The 18,463-nt window shown below is 45.1% G+C and overlaps 1 protein-coding gene across 4 annotated transcripts in view; it reads left to right on the forward strand.

Annotated features, from left to right (window-relative positions):
• Positions 1-18,463, forward strand: part of RGL1 (ral guanine nucleotide dissociation stimulator like 1) — a 153,343-nt gene that overhangs the window by 35,837 nt on the left and 99,043 nt on the right. Inside the window, exons 1-2 of one of the 4 annotated variants that reach the window (XM_079981330.1) lie at positions 6,598-6,695; positions 7,691-7,801. The exons of 1 other annotated variant lie outside the window; for it this stretch is intronic. In XM_079981330.1, coding sequence (XP_079837456.1) covers positions 6,669-6,695; positions 7,691-7,801 — 138 coding nt within the window. In that variant the 5' untranslated portion in view covers positions 6,598-6,668. Of the gene's footprint in view, positions 1-6,597; positions 6,696-7,690; positions 7,802-18,463 lie in introns of those variants that run through there. 2 more of the 4 variants (XM_079981329.1, XM_079981332.1) reach the window with 2 other exon arrangements.

An 18,463-nucleotide genomic window follows, 5' to 3' on the forward strand; every position in this document is an offset into this window, starting at 1 on the left:
ATAGTTTCAGTGCATGGCGTTGGGGTAGAGGAATGCTAATTGGGTTTGTTTATTGCATGAAGACCTAAGAAGATCCCTGCTGGGTCAGACCAAAGTCCCTCTCTGTCCACCATTCTGTTTAACAGCAGCCAGCCTCTCCGGAAACTCACAAGCAAGGCATAAAAGTGCTGCCCTTGCTAGTCTATTCTTTGTTCCTAGCAACTGGTATTTAGAGGTAAAGGAGCCCTGGATGGTTACATCCAGACAAAGGCGACTATGGGGCTGAGGGAACTGCTAGGTTCGCAGGAGCTAGGATAGAAAAACAGGAACTCACCCCATCATGGGGATTCAAACGGCCAACCTTACAATCAACAAGCCCAAGAGGCTCAGTGGTTTAGACCACAGTACCACCCACATCCCTGGGATGGCAGTTCAAAAGCACACCAGTGCGGGGAGACGGAGGAAAGAAATTGGGAATTTAAAATGTATACAGTGGTGCCCCGCAAGACGAACGCCTCGCAAGACGGAAAACCCGCTACACGAAAGGGTTTTCCGTTTTGGAGGCGCTTCGCAAAACGAATTTCCTATGGGCTTGCTTCACAAGACAAAAATGTCTTGCGAGTTCCTGTGGGTTTTTTCCCCTCCCCCCCTTTTTCTAAGCCGCTAAGCCGCTTATCAGCTGATCCGCTAAGCCGCTTAACAGCTGATCCGCTAAGCTGCTTATCAGCTGATCCGCTAAGCCGCTTAACAGCTGATCCGCTAAGCCGCTTAACAGCTGATCCGCTAAGCCGCTTAACAGCTGATCCGCTAAGCTGCTTATCAGCTGATCCGCTAAGCCGCTTAACAGCTGATCCGCTAAGCCGCTTAACAGCTGATCCGCTAAGCCGCTTAACAGCTGATCCGCTAAGCCGCTTATCAGCTGATCCGCTAAGCCGCTTATCAGCTGATCCGCTAAGCCGCTTAACAGCTGATCCGCTAAACCGCTTATCAACTGATCTGCTAAGCCGCTTAACAGCTGATCCGCTAAGCCGCTTATCAACTGATCCGCTAAGCCGCTAATAGCGCTGATCTGCTAAGCCGCTAATGGGCTTGCTTCGCAAGACGAAAAAACCGCAAGACGAAGAGACTCGCGGAACGGATTCTTTTCGTCTTGCGAGGCACCACTGTATAAGGAATTTTTTTAAAAAATTTTTTTAATGAGAAATGGAAAAATCGTGGAATGAAATTTTTAGGACCCTAGGGGAAATGTCTTAAGAGATTAAGTTCAATATATTAGTTTTAATGAGAAATAAGATTAAATAAAGTAAAAATTGATGATTAATTGGTGAAAGAAGAGAATGTTAAACTACAGTATATTAAGATAAATTATTAGGATAAAAACAAGGATGAAGGATTTGCTGGAATATCTAACTGAATCAGAAGACAAAGAGGGGAGGTGTGAGGAGGTCAAGGAAATAAGTTAAAGAAGGAAAGTTATGTAAAGGTTTGATTTGTTCTTCTCTTTTCTTTTTTTTTCTTTTTCTTTTGATTCTATGCATTTTTTTTGCTTGTTTTTGTCTGTTTTCCATTTTTTATCTTTTTCTTTTGATGTGACTTGTTTTTATGTATTGCTTTCTTTTTTGGTTTAATTGGGTGTTTTTTTGTTGTTACTTATGTAACCTTTAAAATTTTAATAAAAATCTTTTTAAAAAAACACAAAAGCACACCAGTGCAAGTAGATAAATAGGTACCACTGTGGCAGGAAGGTAATGGGTGTTTCTGTGCGCTCTGGCACTCATAACGGTGTCTTGTTGTGCCAGAAGTGGCTTAGTCCTGCTGGCCACATGACCCAGCAAGCTGTGGACAAACGCCAGCTCCCTCAGCCTGAAAGCAAGATGAGCGCTGCAACCACATAGTCCAGAGCCTAGGACTTGCCGATCAGAAGGTCGGCGGTTCGAATCCCCGCGACGGGGTGAGCTCCTGTTGCTCAGTCCCTGCTCCTGCCAACCTAGCAGTTCAAAAGCACGTCAAAGTGCAAGTAGATAAATAGGTATTGCTCCGGCAGGAAGGTAAACGGTGTTTCCGTGCACTGCTCTGGTTCGCCAGAAGCAGCTTAGTCATGCTGGCCACATGACCCGGAAGCTGTATGCCGTGAGATGAGCACCACAACCCCAGAGTCAGTCATGACTGGACCTAATGGTCAGGGGTCCTTTACCTTTACCTCTGAACATGGAAGTTCTTTTTACTATTGTATCTGATAGGAGCGGGTTTTATTGGCTGGCTGAGTTTTATGAAAGTGGAGCCATGGAAACGTTTGGGTGGGTAGATGGGACATAGGTTGCCCTCTTTCAGAAGCATTAGCTGTTATTTCTCGTGCAGCAGTGCTTGGGATTCAAGTCGGCAGGTAAGTGGATAGGACTGGTAGAACTAGGATGGCTTTAATGTATATTGGCATTTCAGCCCCCAAGACTTGCCAGAATGCAGCTTTACTAATAGTTGTTGTTGTTTAGTTGTTTAGTCGTGTCCGACTCTTCGTCACCCCATGGACCAGAGCACACCAGGCACTCCTGTCTTCCACTGCCTCCCTCATGCTGGTAGCTTCGAGAACACTGTCCAACCATCTTGTCCTCTGTCATCCCCTTCTTCTTGTGCCCTCCATCTTTCCCAACATCAGGGTCTTTTCCAGGGAGTCTTCTCTTCTCATGAGGTGGCCAAAGTATTGGAGCCTCAGTTTCAGTCTCTGTCCTTCCAGTGAGCACTCAGGGCTGATTTCCTTAAGAATGGAGATGTTTGATCTTCTTGCAGTCCATGGGACTCTCAAGAGTCTCCTCCAGCACCATAATTCAAAAGCATCAATTCTTCGGCGAAAAGCCTTCTTTATGGTCCAGCTCTCACTTCCATACATCACTACTGGGAAAACCATAGCTTTAACTATACGGGCCTTTGTTGGCAAGGTGATGTCTCCGCTTTTTAAGATGCTGTCTAGGTTTGTCATTGCTTTACTAATTAGATCCAGCAAAGAACACCTAGCTGACTTTCCTAGCTGGTTTCAGAGCAAGCATTCTGTATGAATACTCTAGTTCCTTACCTTTTTAAATCTGTTATAAAACCACTTCAGAATCAAAGGGAAAAACACTAATGGGCTTATGTTAATGCTAAATTTATGCTTCCAAATGGAGTATTGTACCTTTGTTTCACACACAGAGACAAAGACACACACCACACACACACACACACACGTGCAAATGTCATCCTTTACTGCCGCATTAAAGATCATAGAAAACTAATCAGATCATCATTTCTTGCTCTAGTTTTTATACAGTGCACTTCAAATAGTTACAAAGGATTCTAACAGTGTCTTCTGGAATATGGATCCTGAACATTTGTTCAATATCAAAGTACCAGAAACCATTTATTTATTCCAAATTGAACATTATCATGGATTATAGCAAATCTTTGTGGAAAAAAGCCTTTTTTTTTTTTTTGAAAGCTTGTAAAGTTGGACTACGGCCAGCCTCCCTGGAGTGGGAGTCCTATAATATTGAGGTCATGACACGTGACATCTCATGCCTGAGCTCAGAGACCTTCAAATTGCATTCCTACTTAAAGGTAAAGGTACCCCTGCCTGTACGTTCCAGTCGTGTCCGACTCTAGGGTTGTGCGCTCATCTCGCTCTAGAGGCCGTGAGCCGGCGCCGTCCAAAGACACTTCCGGGTCACATGGCCAGCGTGACGAAGCTGCAGCTGGCGAGCCAGCACTAGCGCAGCACATGGAAACGCCGTTTACCTTCCCGCTATAAAGCGGTCCCATTTATCTACTTGCACTTAAGAGTGCTTTCGAACTGCTAGGTGGGCAGGAGCTGGGACCGAACGACGGGAGCTCACCCTGCCGCAGGGATTCGAACCGCCGACCATACGATCAGCAAGTCCTAGGCACTGAGGTTTTACCCACAGCGCCACCCGCGTCCCTTGTATTCCTACTTAGATGCTGGTAAATGTATCCTTCTGACTTTCCTTTCAGAATAGGGAAAGAAGCTCCGTGATTTCCTTGCTCTCAGCTGTTGTGGTAATTACACAGTTGGCTTTGGGTCTAGCAATTTTGTGAGACATGTATGTACTTATTGTTACTGTTTCCCCCAAGGCTATTTCAAAGAATCATTAAAAGTAGTTCTAGGAAATGGATAAACCAGAGATATTAAAAATCCCAGTTCTAATCAAGTAAACATTTCAGATTACCAGATAAGACTATTATGTTTTTTTATCTTGCTCTGAACTTGCTCTCTCTACAGTGCAATAGCTATTATCATAGACTCATTCTAAGCTCTTCCTACAAGCCAATTCAGACACTTCCTTTACCTCCAGCTGACCAAGGGCATTTGAGAACAAAGAAATGAAATGTCCTGTTCCCTGTTTCCCTTGCCTTCAGAAGTTTCTTGGAACTCCATTAGACCAGAAAATACCTTTTATAAATTTGAGTAAATTAGTGCCTACAAATAGTTAAGGATGGATGATCCTGTATAGCCAAAATATTAAGTATAGCCAAAATAATATAGATAGATAAATTAATGCATTTTAAAAGGGGAAATGGTCATCTGTTTAAATTCTGGCAAGTGTTCATAAAATTTTGGCATAGGGTTAAATCTTGATAAAATATAGACAATAATACTGATTCAGTTATTTGATTAATTTGAGGTTGTGTGTGATTTTAGAGCCAAAAGAAATTTATCTGAGTAAGCTCAGGTTCCCTAATGAATACCCAGTATGTCTGTTAAATCAATTTAGCAGAGGTAATAACTGGTGCTTCAAAATGCTACATTGTGGTATTTGTTAATTCCATTTTTACTTGATGAGGCCGAGTGGACAGCCTTATTTTCTGCTAGGGGCTGCATTGCCAGCAGTGAGCAGACCAAGAACCAATGGTGGGTAGAGCCAGAGACAAAAGTATTTTGGATTAACTAATCCAGAATAAAGAGCACCCTGTCTCAATTTTCACCATGGCTATGTCACACTGTAATTTCCAGTTCTGTGCAAATCTGCTCAGAAGTCAGTCTCAGGTCTGATGGGGTTTTCCTCAAATAAATTATACTGTAGATTTTTTTAAAAAGCGCAACAGACCAGTGCTGCTCATGTTGTGGGAACACCTAAATTTTTGGTGTTCACAGCGTGTGTACAAACTCTTCTCCTTTTTCTTAATTCTGACATACTTTATTTAATAATCTTCATGTGATGACCTCCGGGCTTTTAATGCTTGAAAGAAAAGAAAATTAATGTTTTTTCAACTTGGATGCAACTTTACTGTGCAGTCTAGAACCATCTTGATTTGTGGTGCCCTATTGTAAACAGTAAGGCTACTGGCTATAACTGAGCTACTGACTTTGGATGTGTTTTTTCAAAGTAGAACACTTTCCCCGCCTCCAGATATTTTATTTCTTCGAAGCAAATTGTTGGGTCATTATCTAATCATTTCCACTGCAGTCTTCCAAATATCTACTCAGAAGTCAGCCACACTGAGTTTTACTTTCCTGATTCCTGTACCTGCAAGGACAAATTTTATATTGTAAACTGCCCTGAGATATTTGGATGAAGGGCAGCATAGAAATTTATTTATTTAATTAATTATGTTTTCTTTTTAATACATCTGTTCTGTGCAAAAACAGCTCTGCACATAAGAGCTGTTTTTAAAATAAAAATACTGCGAACCTGCCTTCAGCAGCAACTGGTGGAAAAAAGCAGGCATCATCCTTTGCTTTGAGCTTATAGAAAGAAAGTGAAAATTGTGGGTGCGACAATAGATGGCACTCAGCAAAATGTCACTGCACAAAAAGCCCACCCACACAATACACTTCAGTGTATCCACTGTCATGTAATGTGTGATTTTTTTATTGGATTTTCTTCCCTTTTTGGATTATCCACAAATTGGGAAAATCTGAATTTAGCAAGGGGAAAGTACAGACTCCCACTTGGATGAGGAGGACATTGTGTGTGTGCTTGCAATCAATCAATCAATCAATCAAAAAAACACAAACTGTTTCAAATCCATATTAAATGCCAATATGGATCAGCCTTTGGGCTTTTCCAGCATTGCCAGGAACATCTTTTTTTTTTCCTTCCATGGGGAAGGTTATCATCCAGCCTGGAGAACTCAAAAGGCTTACTACCCTTGCAGTGGCATAGCGTGGGGGGTGCAGGGGGGGCCGGCCGCACCGGGTACAACATCTGGGGGTTAGGGGGCGCGAATCCACGGGTTAGGGGGTGCAAATTACTTGCCTTGCCCCGGGTGCTGACAACCCACGCTACGCCACTGGGTCAGCAAAAGCCACAGCAAAAGGAACGCGCTAGTCTTGCTGACCAGCCCCTCAAGTGCCATTTCCCCTTGCCTGGGGAGATGGGCTTCTTCCTCCTCTTTCCCCGGGGAGCCCCTCGCGGGGTCCTGCAGATGGAATGATCTGACCTGCCCCCCCCCCTGCTTCTCTTGGGGCGCCTGGCGCCTGGCCGGAGAGGCTGGGCTCGGCTTGGAAGCCCCGCAAGGGAAGAGCATCCGCAGGAAAGCCGGACCGCCCTCGCCTCTCGGGCTGCGTGTCGGGGCGGAGTCTGCGCGCCGCGCGGGCTGGGGCTGTTTCTGCCTTGCCTGCCTGGCGGAGAGGGGCCGGCCGGGCAGAGGCGCGGGCAGGAGCGCCATGCCCCTTCCAAGGGCCGCCGAGAAGGCTCAGGATGAAACTGCTCGGCGGAGCTAAAATGGTAATGAACGCGCCGCCGCCTCCTTCCCCGAGGCTCCTCTTTTAGGCAGCGACTCCTTCTTTCCGGAGCGGACATGTCCTTCCCTCCTTCCCTCCGTCCCTCCGCCTGGCTGCCTCTTCAGGGAGCAATTTCAAGGAGCTTTTCAGAACCTTTCCTGCTGCTGCTGCTGCTGCTGCCGCTTAGTGTGACTCGCTATTGTTAAAACGATGCTTCTCTGCAAACTAATGAACTTTTCTGTCGCTGCTCTTGGTGTGGGAAGGAACGGGGGGGGGGGGGGGCCGCGGGAAACAGTAGGAAAGGAAGCTAGCTGGACAAACTTTTTGATAAACTGGGGATATTTTCTTCCTTGGTCAGCCACAAAGAGCTGCTTAAATCTATATTAATCAACAAACCCAGAGGTTTGTTGCAGAACAGATTTCCAATCCAGTTTAAGAGATGTTATGATAGTTTTTCCTCTCAGCCTTCTGGCATGTGTGACTTAAAAAACAAACAAACTTTGGTGGACATCACTAAGACAGATAACCCTTGCACATCCCGAAAAAATATTAAAATGAAGATTTACTGTAATTTACATGCCTGTTAGAGGACTATCTGTCTTTCTGAGTAATTAATTATTTTAAACGTGCAGCTATCTCTGCAGAGGTAAAAGCAATGATAATGCTAGTTGGTGGTAAGTCGGGAGCATTTCCTTATGAAAAGACGTGGCAAAACTATTTGAAATATGTGCAGTCCTAGCCAATTGTGTGTGGTGGGGACGGGGAAAGCTAAGTGGAAACTCATGGTCTCCTGATACCACAGGCGAGAAGGGCTTGCCAAGCATATCCCAGAGACCAGCCTCCCTTGGCAAGTGTCTTGTCTTCCTCTGTGATAGTTGCATTTTGCTTTGTACCCCTTGTGCTGTGCAGTCAGCCCCCAGCAACAAGTTCTGCAGCTGTTGGTGGAAACAACCTGTTGTTGTTGTTTTAAGTCAAGCGTTTGTTTTCTTCCTGCGGCAGAGCTCAATTCAGGATTGGGGTGAAGAGGTAGAGGAAGGCGCAGTTTACCATGTCACCCTCAAAAGAGTGCAGATTCAACAGGCTGCTAATAAAGGAGCAAGATGGCTAGGGGTGAGTAAAAAAATAAAAAATAAAAATAAAATGTCAGATTGGCATCTTGTACAAATGCTTGGTGGACTTTGGAGTCCTGGTTGAAAGAGCTGAAGTTCAAGTGTACTCTGAAATGGTGCCAAAGCCTGATTTTAACATTAAAATTCTTGCTGGTTTCCTTTTGCATTTGGTTCTTCGTCTCTGAGCACAAGACCTGAAATTTAAGAATCTGGGTGAACTGTAGCATCGATGCAGCTTTTATACACACACACACAAAATCACCACCATTGTGGGATTTAAATTTGGGTTTCTCTTGTGTGTGTTTTTTTAGAGAGGGGGGAATAGCTCAGTGGTTGTGTACAGGCTTTGCAGAAGGTCCCACATTCAAACCCTGGCATGTCGAGTTGGACGATTTTCTGATGGCAGGGCTGGGACAAAGCTGTGCCAGAGACTTTAGAGAGCTGTTGCCAATCCAAGTACACTCTTCTGGGCTAGGTAGACCAAGTGCCAGGTATAAAAAAGTTCCCATTTGTTTTGAACTGGATACTGCAGCATTCGCCAACCTGGTGCTCTCTAGCTGTTTTGTACTACAACTTCCATCTGCCCCTGCCAGTGAAGACTGGAATATAATATTCCTCCAGATAATGATATTGAGAACACACTGATAAAGCGAGGCAGACTTTGGCCTTGCCAGTATTTATAGGGGGAACTTCTGAGCTGCCCCCCACCATGCAACCCCAAAGAAGAGTGGATATATGTGTAACTTCCTCTGCTCTTTCCATATTGCAGAGTTGGGCATTTTTATTTGTGCTTACACATCTGATGTGTAGAAAAGGCTACTCTTCTGCAGAAGTTTCAAGCCCGTAAAAATGCGCAACTACATTGTGCTAAGCCTTATATGGCAGGGGTGAGGACTCCAGGTCCCATCAGTCTCAGCTGGTATCGCTAATGGTCAGGGAGGATGGGGGTTGGAGTTCAGTGATATCTGGAAGAGCACCATGCCGGCTTCCCCTTAGGTTTTCAATCTCTGCTCTGCTGGACTTGGTGAGAGCTTGTATTAAATGACAGCTTTCCAACACCCACTGGCAGAGGAAGAGGTGTGCGGGGGGGAGCGCACTGCCCCCGGCAGCACGATCCTGGTGGGGTGCCATCGCGGCTGCCCCCCCCCCCGCCCATGCTGGGCGCCACACCCCCACAGGCAGCACGCCACGCCCGGACATGCGCCACATCCCCGGGATGCGTGCTAGTCCCGCCCCTCCTTCTCTCCGCCCCCCGGTGTCAGAGCATGAAGTTCCACCACTGCCAACACCAACCATTGTTCTGGTAAAATGTATGATCTTTCTTAATGTTTCTTACCCTTTGGCATTATCAAGGCAGCCACTGCATATTGCTACTCTTCAGTTATCCTGATGATTTTATAGAAACTAAGAATCTTCCCAATGGGATCGGTTGCTTTGGAATGATTACTACTTGGGCCATGCCCCAAGTGCTCCACCCCTGTACCCACCAGACATGTCGGATGTCCATGCTCAAGTAAGGGTGTGTAAGACTTACTAATGCAGAGAGGCAACCTTGTGCAATATGTACATGTAGTGCTCATATGAGAAAGGTATCTAATGTGAGGCTTAGTCCAACAACATCCTAAGGGCCACAGGTCCTGCATTCCTTCCTGCCGCAGAGTGATAGGCTATATAGAGGCACCTTGTCTGGATATGGCTTATGTTATATTTTGCCGTGAGGCTTGAATTATTTCCATCTTGGTATGTGTTGTTGTTTGTTGAAATGCAATTTTGGTTTCTTTGGTATTTTTATTGTCTTGTCTTGTAAGGGTTTAAGAAGTTTGGTTGCTTTAAGCTATCTCACGTGTCCATTTCAAAAAAAGGCAGGCAATGAATAAATGCAATAATACATATTTAATCACTTGGAAGTTGCCTTGAGTGCAGTATAGCATAAAGTCAGTTTAGAAATTCTAAAAATAAAGATCTTATTTTCAAGCATTTGTTTATTGTGAATATAAAAAATGCCTTCTATGGGAAAGCTCAACAAAAATTAGCTTGGATTTTCAGTTCTGTGCATCTTTCTCTCTCCTTCTTAACATCTCTACCTGATAGATATTTTAAGGAACATTGGAACTTAAATACAATTCTTGTCAGGTGGACTACATTATGAAGCAACATGGCCAGGCAATATTACCAGGTTCCCTCCAGTGCGTCTAAGATAGTGCTGGGAATGTCCCTCTCTTTTCATATTCCTAAGAAGTACACAGCGTTCTCAGATGAACAGATGACTTCAAATCTGCTTCCTTTGCAGTGGCAGGTTTCCCATCTTTGCCTCCTGCTTTTGCTGGGGTAAAAGGCCATTGAGAGTGGCACTCTGTCCTGTAGCAGAATTAAAAAAAAAAATACAAAGGAGGGAATTTTTAAAGACTGCTTTTGTCTGCTTTAATTCGGAGTCTCAGAGCACAGGATTGTGGATCTGGTTCAGCATCAAGGGCCATGCTGGAAAGGCATCTTGAAGCAAAGGGTGGTAGCTAATTTACATTCCAGTTATTGAACAATAGAATTGGCATGGACATTGTATATCACTGATAGTAGATAAATCTAGTCTTGAGACTGAGCCTTGAATCCAGCTTTTTGTGTGTGTTGGAGGATTGAAGCCATCCACCCCAGTAGGCTTCCAAACTAGGCTCAACAACATATCTGATAGATGTTGATAGCTACTGTTCAGTTCTGTGGAAGAAGGAGAGAGTGGATGGCAAAACATGGTGGGGTGTGGAAGCACCTCTGCTCCTTGCATACAGTCAGAATGAGATAAGTTGCATTTCTCCTCCCTTCACGGTGACAGGATTTCATAGGAACACGGGAAGCTGCCTTAAACCAGGTCAAACCATTGGTCCACCTATGGAGCTGCATGGAGATGCCAGGGACATTTTGCATGCAAAGCATGTGCTCTACCACTGAGCTAGGACCCTCCCAGTGTTTGCTAAAGGAGAGAAAGGAGCTCAGCATGGCCAACACACTTGTGAACTGGGGTGGGGGGTAATAATGTTTTCTTTTCAGCTGTGGCAGCAATATTCTTAGTTAGCAGCAGGAGTTGCTCTACATAGTGCACTCTTTCTAAACAGAGATGCATTTGCTCATGTGGGTTCTATTTCATGGTCCTGGCAGTGACAACGACAGAACTGGAACCACGACAGAAAAGGGAAGCCCAGTTGGCTTTGCAATGTATATATGATTCTGCTTTGTGGAGAAGAAACTGTTTGCTTTCTTCAAAAATCAGCAAGCCCTAAACAGAAAGCAGGCGGAATGCTAGTTTGTTGTTTTATTTTGGAGCCAGTTTAATTGTCATAGTGATGAACTTGCACAATTAAAAGGACATGAAAAACATGCCCGGGGGAAAAAAAGAAACCTCTAAGGCATTGGAGAACTTAGCAGTGAGGTGCAGCAGCAGCAGCAGACTTTATGGGCTTGGAAAGGTAGTCAGTGCCAATAGGCTAGTTTTACCCAAAACAATTCTGGTGCTGAGGGATGGAAAATGAAAAGCTGGGCACTGGCAGCCTGATCAAATCCTTTAATTAGGCTCGCCAGTGTGGCACCTCCTCGTGTGAGTGGACTCCAGTCCTCACTAGCCCCAACTTGCAGAGCCAATGGTCAGGGCTTATGGGAGTTGTAGTCCAGCAATATTTAAAAGGTGCCCTGCTGGCTACCCCTGCTTTTGGACTGTGGACAGGGGAAGAGACTATGGATGTGCCCTCCCTCTCTCAGAGCTTGGCTATACTTCTTTTTTTTAATGATTTTTATTGGTTTTACATATAATCACATTACATAGCACCATATCCTCTTATTTTATCTCCTTGGCTCAACTAAGCCTAACAACTTCCCTTACATTCGCTACGTTTCCTATCCTTCTAATATCATTATCTAAAATATTATATTACTCAACCTGAATAGGTAGCAATTTCATCTTACAAATCTTCAGATAACCCTGCTAATGATGTTAATTGCTTACAGTTGTCTTTCAAATATAATATAAATTTGTTCCAGTCCTTTTGGAATGCTTGGTCTCGCTGGTTCCGGATTCTTCCCATCAGCTTCACCAGTTCTGCAAAGTCCATCAGCCTCATCTTCTATTCTTCTTTCATTGGTAACTCCTGTTGTTTCCATCTTTTGGCTAACAAAATTCTTGCCACAGTTGTTGCATATAAGAACATTTTTTTATCTTGTCTCGGTATCTCTCTAACCACAATACCCAATAAAAAAGCTTTTGGTTTTTTAACAAAAGTGTTTTTAAACATTTTCTTTAGCTCATTATATATAATTTCCCGGAAAGTTTTTACCTCTTTACATGTCCACCACATATGGTAAAAAGTACCTTCCTTTTCCCTACATTTCCAACATTCATTTTTTGTTCTATACATTTTGGCTAGTTTAACTGGTATTAAATACCACCTATACACCATTTTCATAACATTTTCTTTAAGCGTACTGAATGCTGTAAAATTAAAACCTTCATTTCATAACCTTTGCCGTTCTTCTAACTGTATATTATGTCCAATATCTTTAGCTCAATGTATCATTACTGATTTTACCCCCTCATCTTTAGTATGCCATTCCAATAATAATATACACACTTCATTTATCTGATGATAATGCAACCAACCAATCGATCGATCACTAATTCTTTTATTTCCTCATATAGGGTACTTCTACTCGCCCTGAGTGGAGCAGTTAAGAGTTTACACATAACACATAAAAATACTGCCATCTTTCTGCACATCTTTCTGCACAATGCACCAAATTCAACCAGTCCCTTTCCCTGGTGAGGTGGAGCATAGGAGCTTAAATTTCAGACGTCAGGGCAGCTTGGGGCGGGGGAAGCAAAAAGGGGCGATGAAAGTGGTGGGAATAAGAGCACGGCATGTCAGGATGATGCTGACTGAGAAAGAGATGGGAGTGAAGAAGAGAATAATAAATTTCTGAGGCAGCAGCTGCTTCTAGGAAGGCACTTCATGGTAGGAAACCCCTCTGCTGTTGGTATAGAAAACCCAGCTCCTTTTCTCCCACAGTTCAGAATAATAGGAGAAACACAAAGTCTAGGATGGTGACTGATGGGATCAGCAACCTATAGTCCCTCAGCCATATCCATCACCCTGAAAAGTGTGACCTAGACCCCAGTGGGCAACTCAGAGCAAGGTCTTTCTGCAGACCTGGCCCACTCCACACCCATCTCAAAGCAGCCTTCCAGTAAAATGAGTTGCAGACAAGTGTTGCAGTTAAAGGCATGTTGCTGGTTTGGATAGCCCTAGCACTTAATGCTTCTATGCTGTCAGCAAATCTAGCTTAAAATCTAGCTTAAAAATGGGAACTATTACTTTTTACATGGGTCAGCAGGAATATTTTTCTGCACTTGGAAGCTTAATGTTGGTTCTTTGCAATGTTTCACTTTTTAGGTCTCCAAGATCTACAAGAAAGACCCAGTAAACAATTGCCATAACATTTGTAACTAAGAACCTATACTTGAGTTGGCTTATTCTCCCCCCGCATCTCCCAGTCAGTTTTCCTTTGTGTCTTGTTCTTCAAGAGCTGGGATGTCCAACTCCCAAGAGACTGCGATCTACTCACAGAAAACAGAAAATAAAACTGGCCGGGTTCAGGTCAAAGTTGTTGAGCTTTTTTAAGGGAGGAAAGTTGCATTTGGGGGGGGGGGTTCAGGCAAAAGTTTTTGAGCTTTTTGGGGGGAGGAAAGCCCCATTATTAAAGGGGAAATATCAGGCTAGACTAAAGGGGAAAGGGGATTAGTCGATCGCTATGAAAACAATCTGCCTCACAGTGAAAACTCCGCCTTCTGTTCCAGCGATCCTGCAGGGTGGGGAGAGGGGCTGGCAGCTGTGAGGCAAAGGAAAAGGAGCCCGCAATTGACAGTGATCAACCGGAACCTTCCGGGGATCGACCAGTCGATCCCGATCGACCTATTGGGCAGCCCTGTTCTAGAGTGTAAGCCTTGCTCATAGTGATCCATAAGCCACTCTGGCAGCCTTTTGGGGCTGACTGACTGATTTGAACAATTGTTCTCACACTCAGTCTATCATCCAATGGCTCTGCTGCCTCGGGCCAAATGCTCATCGGGTTTAGCATTTTGTTCCTCAGGGCCATCTTTACCTGGGGGGTGCGGGGCACCCAGGCGCCGAATTCTGAGGGGTGCCAAATGTATTCTGCCCCCCCAATGTATACCTACTTTATACTGGACCCTCTTGATTGGCGGCAGTGAAAAGCAATGGAGCGAAAGTCCCCCCCCCCATTGCTCTGTTACTCGGTAGCGTCAAATATTCCTGACGAGTCAGGAAACAAAAGCAGTTATTTTGGCTGTGCCGTTGTTACAGGTGAGCGATTTACCTCCCCCCAAAAAGGTCAACAACTTTGAGTTTGTCCCCCCCCCTAAAAAAAATTGTGGCCGGCTAAACTAAGTTTGTGGGCGCTGGACGGCCCTCTTCTTCCTCCAGTGGCCAACGAGATGCCCATTGGAAGCCTGTCAGAAAGACAGAGCACGGGAGCCGCCTGCCTCTTGAGAGCCACAGCTCACCCAGACTCCCACTTGTCCTGCTGCTTTCCCCCAGGAAAACCCTATTTTGCCACTGAACTGGAGCAAACGTCCGTTGAGTTTTCCGCTGATGGACATTTGCTCCAATTCAGCACTAAAGAGTGGGTTTTCCTGGGGGAAGCGGCAGGGCGGACAGAAACCTCTCGGACCTTCTAGGCACAGACAAGCAACACTGTGGATGAGCCGTTGAGGCACTGGAGGCAATAGAGAGAGAGCCGTTGTGACGAGTAGCTACTGGCAGCTTTATACTCCATGAATTCTGAAAGCCCTTTTAAAGCTGCGCTTCTTAGTAGCAAATTCCATAGCTGAACTATATGTTGTTCAATGAAGTATTTCTTTTCACCTGCCCTGAACCTCCCCTCATTCAGTCTCATTGGATGAACCCATATTCTAGGATTATGAGAGAGAGAGAGAGAGAGAGAGAAACCTCTTCCTATCCACTTTCTCCACACCAGGTGTCATTTTATGTACTTCTGCCATGTCCCTCATTATTACTCACTTTTTTTCAAAAAATAGAACGTTACCTCTGTTGCTCCAGCCACTTGATCATTTTGTTTTCTTTTTGGCATCTTTTCCAGCTCTATTTTATCCTTTTTGAGCTGCTTTGAATAGAACTGTACACAGTATTCCAAGTGTAGTTGCACTGTAGATTTGTAGAAGGGCATTATGGCATTCGCAGTTTTAATTTTGATCCCTTTCGTAACGATCCCAAATTTGAAATTTGCCCTTTTCACCAGATCGCTTTCCTGTTCAGTCACTGTCAGCTCATGTTCAATCAGCATATATATTAAATAAGGATCTATTTGCCCCAGTGTGCATCACTTTACACTTGCTTACACTGAACCACATTTGCCCTTTTAATGTCCATTGATGTAGTTTTGAGAGACCCTGGAAATCTTTCAGCCTAAATAATTTGGTCATAAGGTGCCTTCTGTGATTATAGATGGTTAGAAACTCCCCTCCCACTGCATTGTATATACAGAATATCTATGGGAATCTGCTTTATTGCACTGATCTGTGTTGATACGTAATGGAAATGGGTTCATGACTTCTCACTGCTGCAGAAGAGCAAAATTAATTGTTTAATGCTGCTACATTGGTAACTTAAGGCAGATGGTCCCACAGTAACAAAAAAATAGTGTATGTATAATTGGGTATTAGCTGCTTTCCAGAAGGGGGTGTGCATCAGCCACGAGATTCGACTTGTTTCTGTAGCTTTGAGAAGCTGCTTAATCTGTTTTGGAGGAGTTCTGTGTCTTTCCACTTGTTATTTGGGACTGTTATTTGAACAATAGATCATTTAAAAACAAATTTCTGTTTTATCCCAATTTACTAAAATGAGGAACTGAAAAATAGTTATACCTTTTCCCTTTTTCACAAAAGTTGATAAAATTTGTAGGCATAGCAGCCCTTCCAGATTGGATCCCCTCCTAAATGAATAGACTAAATCAGGGGTCCTCAAACTATGGCCCGCGGGCTAAATCCAGCCTGTCCTGCAGGGGCGAACAAAGAGGGGGCAGGGGGTGGCCTACAGCGAGTGGCAAAGTGGCGGCAAAGCGTTCTGACTGAATGCAACGAAAGCATTCAGCAACAACTCCGTGCCCGGCCTAATCATAACCTCTGCGGCCGCATTGCATAGTTTCCTGCTAAGGCAGAGGGGTGTCTCGGCGTCCCTCCCTCCTCCTGTGTTTCGAGCGTTCCGCTGAACTTTGACCCCTCCGCCTTCCCGTAGTTGCCTGCTCCCTGCTAAGGCAGAGGCGCCAGCCGAGGTGTGGTACTACAAACCCTTTGGCTCTGGACTTGTCGTAGGTGCAACCAGAGCCCCCTTGGCCCACGGGCGCCTCCTGCAGAGAGGCAGGGGCTGCGTGGTGCCTGGATCACCATGGCAGCTCAAGAGAGCTCGCCTCCCCACAGGGCGGGATCCCATGGGCTGGAGGCAGAGGCCCCGGGCGGAGAGAACGGGCAGCCTCTCCCGACAAGCAGCCAGCTCTTGCAACAGGAGGAGGAGAAAGAGGCACGGGGACCTGCCTTATACTGAGCCAGACCATTGCTCAGTATTGCCTACCCAGGCGGGCAGCAGCACTCCAGAGTTTCATGCAGGAGGCTCTCCCAGCGCCACCTGGGGGTGCCAGGGGTTGAATTTGGGACTGCTGCTGAGTATTTATTTATTTATTTATTTATTTATTTATTTGTAATTGAATTTATATACCGCCCTATACTTGGAGGTCTCAGGGTGGTTCACAGAACAAAATCAAAATCTAAAACCACAATATGTATATAATCAAAATAAAGACAACAACCCAATAACATCTCCCCCCCCCAAAAAAGAACCATATTTAAAAAGGGCATAGGATGTCAATCAAATCAACTCAAAGCCTGGCTAAAATGGAACGTTTTTGCCTGGTGCCTAAACGTGTATAATGAAGGCACCCTTTTTTTAAAAAAACCTATAGTCCGGCCCGCAACAGTGTCTGAGGGCCAGTGAACTGGCCCCCTGTTTAAAAAGTTTGAGGACACCTGGACTAAATGAATGCAAGGTAGAGGAGGGAGCCTGCCATTTTGCAATGTGTAATGTGGATAGGTGTGTTTTCAAAGTATATAAATATATTTGTATATTGTATTCCATTTTCATCTCTGAAAAGATATTGGAGGGCATTACTTCCCACCACAGACCCTCATGGACCCCTTGAGTGCACACTGGTCGTGAGAATAGCAACCAGATTTGCCCTTTTGTAACTTGGTGTGCCGTGTTTTTCCAAACTTCCTGGATATACCATTTAAATCTCTGTTAAGGGTTGACTCAGCCTTGATTTCTGCTGAGACAGGCTATTTCATTTTCTTGCATTTTGACGTTGACACTTGGTAGCAAGTGGTAGCTTTCCTTTGCAGCTATGAAGAAATAACTAAAAGGAGCGTCCAGCCTCCTTGTCCCATCCATCCCTTTACCGTCCCTTCTTACCTAATCCCTCTTCAGTTCCCTTATCCTCTCTTTCTTGATGAGACTGGTGCTGCTTACTAGTTCCCAGGTGCTGCTCATTCAGTTCTCTTTCAGACTTTTGTGTGAATGAAGAAGGGGCTTGGAACTAGGAACCAACTTTTCACTCCCATTCTTTACTGCAGAGTATGGGTGGACATGCATCCTACTTTGCGGAGGGCATTCCTCTGTCTGAAGGGCTGCCTGGTCCAAGGTCAGTATTAAATAGTGGTTAGGAGGGAAAGCAGGAAGGGCCTTGAAATGATCCATCAGCCACAAGGGCTTACCTAGGGGTTGGATAGATTGCCACATCCCCAGCGAGGTGCAAAAATTGTGCCTCTCCACTCTGGCTCAGAGTGGCTACGAGTCTGCCTGCCCACCCATCCATGTGCTCGCTGGGCTGTACCTCCACTGCTCTGGGCAGCTGGCAAGGTGCACAGGCCCCTCTGGGTTTCTTGGCGGAAGAATCCAGTCACTGGTGTTGCTGTCTCAGCAGCCCTGTGGGGGCTATGAAGAGTGTGAATGGAATGCCCAGCAGGCCTCTGAGGGAAGAAAGATGGAGGGAGTGGGCAAGAGTTGTAGGAAGAGGAAACAGGAGGGAGGAGGCAGAAGGGAAAGAAGTGAACAGAAGAAAGCCAGCAGACAGGTAGACCAGTGGAGGAGGAGAGGCCGAGCAGAGCAGAGCAGCCATGGAGGAAGTCACTGGTGGAAAACAAAAGGCAATGAACAGCAAACGTTTTGAGTTTCTGATCTGTGGTCTCCCCCAGCTTCAGAGGCACTGATACCAAGGGAGTGAGGGATGCCTCTGCTCAGCAGTTAGCATCTACGTGGCGAAATGACCAGTTGGGCACACAGGTCGCCAGCTCACACTCATCCCCATCACAGTGAGGTGTATTGTAATGCTATTTATATTCTAGCAATGATTTTCTAAATTTTGTATCTATACATATGAATTACAGATATAATGCAGGTCTGTGTCCTCTTTTGTCATCTGCATTGCCTCTTTTTTGGATGATACCTAAGTGGCCACCCCCCTGTAGGGTGGGGGGGCACTCCCTGGCTCTCACTCAACCCACCAACATCCCTTTAGTGCTCGGTTTCCTGTCCCGCTT

This window comes from Podarcis cretensis (genome assembly GCF_951804945.1).
Source record: "Podarcis cretensis genome assembly, chromosome: 6".
NCBI lineage: Eukaryota > Metazoa > Chordata > Lepidosauria > Squamata > Lacertidae > Podarcis > Podarcis cretensis.